The following is a 5,900-nucleotide window of genomic DNA, read 5'->3' as shown; positions in this document are numbered from 1 at the left end:
TTTAAGGTGTTGAGAAAGTATGACACTTTGTTGTCCTAGGTAAGGTATGGTTAGAGAGACTTGGCATTTATCAACTGTAAACAATTTTATGGGAGGTTTAAATATTTTGTTCAGAAACATCCTGGTTAGGCTTTCATCATTTTCTTAGTTGTACAATAATATTTCATGAAAAAAAAACAATTACAAAGTTTAAAATTAAATACGTTGAACAGATTTTAAAGGATCGAGTCAGTAGACATGTTGTTAGGTTGATCTTGTATCCTACAGGAATAAAACTATCAAACTGGTAAGCTGTCCTGTGAACGTTTTCTTTCGATATATTGACGTTAAAAACTTCGAGCATCTGGAATAATTAGCACATCTAGAAAAGGTAAAGTATTCTTTTCTTCAAATTCACATGTAAAACTGTATAGACGAGTGTTGTGAGTTTAAATACTTAAGAAACTGTTAAAAAAAATGACGAAGGTGTCACCAACGTAGCGTTTCTAAAATATTGGTTTGAATTTCTGTGGTCAGTTTTTCAACCAAAACTGTTCATGGTGGTTCAGAAAAATATTAGGTAGAGTTGGTTCTAATGGTGACCCCATAGCCACTCCATCAGTTTGGTCAATTAGTTTGTCATTAAATATAAAATGGTTGTTGTTGTTGTTTTATAGCGTGGGTAATTAAGGATCTAAGTTAAGCCATAAGCGTCTTGAAAGTTTTCCAAGAAATTACAGATGGTCTCATCTAATGGAATGTTTGTGAATAAAGAACATTATTTACAATTAAAATGTTTTATGACATCATCTTCATACAACACAGAAATACATGTAGAGTTCTTTTAGGGCATGTCCTTGTTTTTAATAACTATTTATTGTGTAAGATTTTAACGTTGTATTCATTTTAATTGTAAATAGATGTTTTACGCAAGTGTCGTTTTTAAATTATTTAATAAAGAACTTATATCAAAACTAGCCATAAAACATTCATTGGGAGGATGTAGATATTTTAACTCTTTAACAAATGAAAACGAGCCCAGGACAGGGAATTCAATAAATTTTAACGGTTTAAGAATAAGTACAAGGAATTTGGTTGTTTTGTAACTGTGCGTTCTGATTACTGAAAGTATAAGGGTTAATGGATGATTCTGTTTATGAGCCTTAGAGAGGCCGTACATTATATGGGGTTGTGATCCATAAGAATATAACAGGTTGAACGTATTATCAGTAACAATGTTTTTGTTTTTTAAGTCAATATGGAAGTGCTGAGATTTTTCTTCACTCTGAATGGTTAGAGAGAGCGTATCTAACGTAAGGGCTTTTAATTTCTAAGCCTAATTAGGATATTTCTGAACAAAATATATTTAACACGTCCCCCTCGAGCCAGTGAGTGTCTTTACACTACAATTTGTTGAGTATTAAAAGTAAGTTCAATCCGAAAAATCCCAAAGAGGGTGGTTTTGGACGAATCTTTTCTAGACAACTTCCAGAGTAGTTTTTGTTTGTTAACTGATAATTTTTTAAGTGAAATACAACATTCTCAAGTCTCCATACTAGCTAGTACTAAGGTCTACCCGCTGGGAGTAAATTCAATATATATTAATAAAGCTACATTCTCAGCATCATTAATTAAGCACTTGCCAACCTTTTATGCTTCTGTTATTACCTTTTTATGTTTAGCTTTCAATTGAGATACGAACGATTTCACCTGCGCTTCGGTAGGGAAGATCGAAGCATCACAATAGTCACCAGTAGGATGAACAGAGAGGAGCACTTTGAAAGCAGCTACAGACATAATATTGTACTCGGTTTGCTGCACAATATCTACCAAGGTGGTTCTAAACGGTTCTTGAATACCTCTGCGTGTCATTTGGATACTTCCATGCTTTTTTTGTACTTGGCCGTTAAGCTCGTGATGCGCTGACGGATTTCAGTCACTTTACCACTTCAAATCACTTTTCGCAGCCCCAATGCCAAAAAAAAGGTGCAAGAAATGCCTTCTTTTTAGCCAATAAAAATGTCCAAAAAATTTCAGTTTAATTTAATAAAAACCGGATTCGGTAGTTTGTTTTTCAACAAAAACGTCCCCCACTGGCTTATTAGGTGCCTGTTAAAACTCCCATAAAATTGTTTGTAGTTGATAAATGTCCAGTTTCATTGACCATACCTTACCTACGACAACAAAGTATCATACTTTCTCTAAGCAACTTAAGTTTTTAATAAGAAGTCCCCCAGTAGCACAGCGGTATGTTTACGGGCTTATACCTCTAGAAACCAGGTTTCGACACCCGTGGTGGGCAGATCACAGAAAGTTCTACCCACAGATCAAGCTGAACATCATCTTAAAATCATCCTCTAGATTAAGGCATCTTTTTAAAACAAAGAACCATCTACTTATCTCTCTTTCTTTTCTTCTTTTTTGTTGTTGTTGTTGTTGTTAGAGCAACATAATAAGTATTTGCTAGTTTGGTGCTACCAGTGGTTTTCAGTTAAAAGTCAGTCACGTCAGTTTTTATTTTATTCAGTTAGCTTTGAAAAGCTATATTAATACTAATTTTTGATGCTATTACAGGGACTGTAAATCATAAAAATCACCGTGTCGTGACATCGTTCAAACGTATTATATATCGCCAAACCCTAAAGTGTAAGAAAGAATTATGCTACAAATGATTTAAATATTCTTACTTTTTTGTATCATTTTATTTACAAAATATGTTTAACAGGCTCCCCACGTACATTCATATGTGTGTGTTTTAATATAGCATCGGGCTAGCTGCTGTGTCTATCGAGGAGAATCGAACTCCTGATTTTAGCGTTCTAAATCCAAAGACTTACCAATGTCCCACCAGGGGACCATACATTGATAAATAATGTGTTCGAAATATTTATTAATTTAGTTTCTCCGAGATAATTGCGGATACATATATATTTTCTGAAGTAAAAAAGCCACATTTTTTTTTAAATCTAGGTGTTGACTACTCTATTATTTGCAAAGATTTATTTAGATATTAATTACTTTGGTTGCTCCCTTAGTATTGGATTGATTGAGTGGCAGGCGTTTAAAGAAAGTTATTGGTTTGCTATTTCGTCGACCGTGACGTCAAGATCTCCTGGTGATAAGAAAAAGGCTTGGTGAAGACTGTAACAGTTTAAATAAAGCTACACGAGGCTGAAGTTCATTATGCGTAGTTTAGACGCGGTTCTACTTCATTGTTTCTAGTTGTTCTGTAATTATCGGAGAAAACAGGAGTCGAGAATTGTTAGGTTCAATTGAAAGTAAATGTTTTGATAGTACAGTACGGTGCGTCACTGTGTACGTACAAGTTGAAACCTGTTTATCACGAAGAGCGTGTTATGATAGACGAGCCCATATCTTTCGTAAAATAAACCTTTTGACCGCTACTTGAGTCCACTACAGGTGGACTAGTATGTGAAGTGACGCACGGAGGCTTACCATGACATTTCCTGAATCAGGAGCACGAGTTTTTGCACGTTTTATGTCCTATATTGTTCTGGTATTTATTACTTTGGGACCACAAAATGTAGTAGGACAAGAAAGAAAGTGTGAAAAAATAACCATTCCCATGTGCACAAACATTGGCTACAACTTCACATCCATGCCCAACAAATTTCACCACGAGACTCAAAAGGAAGCTGGATTACAAGTTCATCAGTTTTGGCCGCTGGTGTTAATAAACTGCTCAGACGATCTACAATTCTTTCTCTGTTCTCTGCACACACCAATATGTATGAAGGATCACAATAAGCCTATTCCACCTTGTCGTTCAGTTTGTGAACGAGCACAAGCTGGTTGTGCCCCTATTATGAGGCAGTACAGGTTTAATTGGCCAGAAACAATGACGTGCGAAGAATTTCCGAACTACGGAGATCCTACCAGAATGTGTATGGACCATAAAAAGGGTCAAAAACCAGATCGTACTTCTATAAACCAAAAATATTCATCTCTTAGAAACGTTAGAACATATGGTGGTCAATACAAGAATAGTCTAAGTGGAAAAGATGGACCAAAATATGTATCACCAAAGAGGCACGATTCAAACAATGATTCTTCGTCTTTCATTGGACAAGAGGATTGTAAGTGCTTCTGTCGTCCTCCCATGGTCACGCTTGTTGACACAGAAAGAGTTAATTTTGTCAAGACAGGAGGGTTATTAAACTGTGCTGTCCCATGTCACGGCACCTTCTTCTCCACAGACGAAAATACTTTTACCACGATGTGGCTCGGACTCTGGTCAGTGCTGTGTTGTATTTCCACTTGTTTAACCGTCATTACGTTTCTGATCGACATGCAGAGATTTCGTTATCCAGAACGTCCTATCATCTTCCTCTCCGGCTGTTACTTGATGGTTTCCATAGGCTATTTGGTCCGGCTGGTCATGGGACATCCTGAGCTGGCTTGTGATGGACCAATCGTTCGGTATCAGGACTCTGAAAGACCGGCAGCATGCACCATTGTCTTCCTGTTGATTTACTTCTTTGGAATGGCTAGCTCTCTCTGGTGGGTCATCTTAGCCTTGACTTGGCTTCTGGCAGCTGGACTGAAGTGGGGGAATGAAGCTATTGCTGGATACTCGCTATATTTCCACTTGTTAGCTTGGTCATTACCAACAGTCAAAACAATTGCCATCTTAGCCGTGGACGGAGTGGATGGGGACCCCGTGGCTGGTATTTGTTTCGTTGGAAATCAGGACTTGACTCTCCTGCGAGGATTTGTACTGACTCCTCTCTGTGTCTACCTTCTTTTGGGAACATCCTTTCTCTTGGCTGGATTCGTGGCTCTTTTTCGGATCAGGAATGTCATCCGACAACAAGCTAGAGCTAAAGTAGACAACTTGGAGAAGCTAATGATCAGGATTGGAGTCTTCTCGGTGCTGTACACGGTGCCAGCCACCATCGTCATCGGCTGTTACATCTACGAACAACACTCCCGGGAAGCCTGGGAGAAAAGACATAACTGTCCTTGCAGTAACCCGGATATACGTCCTGATTACACTGTATTCATGCTCAAGTATTTTATGTGTCTCGTTGTAGGGATCACTTCAGGATTTTGGGTCTGGTCTGAAAAAACCGTGAACTCCTGGCAGCGTTTTTATGGAAGAATATGTGGGAGTAATTCCCATGATTGTGTAGAAAACGAAACTTTTAAACCAGTGATTGTAGTAAATCATGTTGAGAAGTTCCATCCTTACTACAAGCAGATGCCCATATCCCACGTTTAAAAAGTGTCTATAAATATATATATTACTAGAGACATCCTGAAAGTGACTTAGACGAAGTTGCATAGAATATTAATAGATTGAAACAACGAAAGTGAGAAGTTTAATAATTTTGTAAAAAGAAATACCGCACAGCATACACTCGACGTTCTTGTATAGCTCTCTCATAGTCAGTTGATACTAATTTTATTTTGTATATGAAAGTAAATGTTGTTTTCAAGTCAATACATTGTTGATAAACACCTTTTATTTCCAGTATTATTATTATTTTCCGTATTTTGTTTGTGAGCTTAATACAGAAACACATCGTTAAGTGATTTTCTACCTTAAGCCTCTTCAACTGGAGTACAATATGTTTGAGCTGGTATATTAGATGATTTTTTATAAATAGTGATTTTTAAATATAACAGTTTGAGCTCTGTTTATTTATTATACGTTTAATACGTCACGTCGAATCTCTAATATCGTTATTAGCATTTGATCTAAATCTATATATTACCTGATATTTTTATAAGTGAATACGCTTGTTTTCTTTTGAAAATGTTTACTTGTACGACTTTAAAACAATAAAAGTATATCACTGAGGAAATGAATTAGTGACGCAAACTTTTAAAAACCCGTGAATCTTTAATAGTATACTTGACTCTTGATAAATAGATTGTTTGTAATTAAGCACAAAGCT

At 36.5% G+C, this 5,900-nt stretch overlaps 1 protein-coding gene across 1 annotated transcript; it reads left to right on the top strand.

Moving 5' to 3' along the window:
- The first annotated feature begins 3,436 nt into the window (after nucleotides 1-3,436).
- LOC106475898 (frizzled-5-like) lies at nucleotides 3,437-5,826 on the top strand. Its single transcript, XM_022379910.1, has one exon. It carries the CDS (start codon nucleotides 3,437-3,439, stop codon nucleotides 5,219-5,221), a length of 1,785 nt encoding a protein of 594 aa, XP_022235618.1. The 3' UTR covers nucleotides 5,222-5,826.
- Nucleotides 5,827-5,900: the final 74 nt, after the last annotated feature.

This window comes from Limulus polyphemus, unplaced genomic scaffold (assembly GCF_000517525.1).
Source record: "Limulus polyphemus unplaced genomic scaffold, Limulus_polyphemus-2.1.2 Scaffold9390, whole genome shotgun sequence".
Lineage (NCBI taxonomy): Eukaryota > Metazoa > Arthropoda > Merostomata > Xiphosura > Limulidae > Limulus > Limulus polyphemus.
This window is presented reverse-complemented; position numbering and strand designations above follow the sequence as displayed.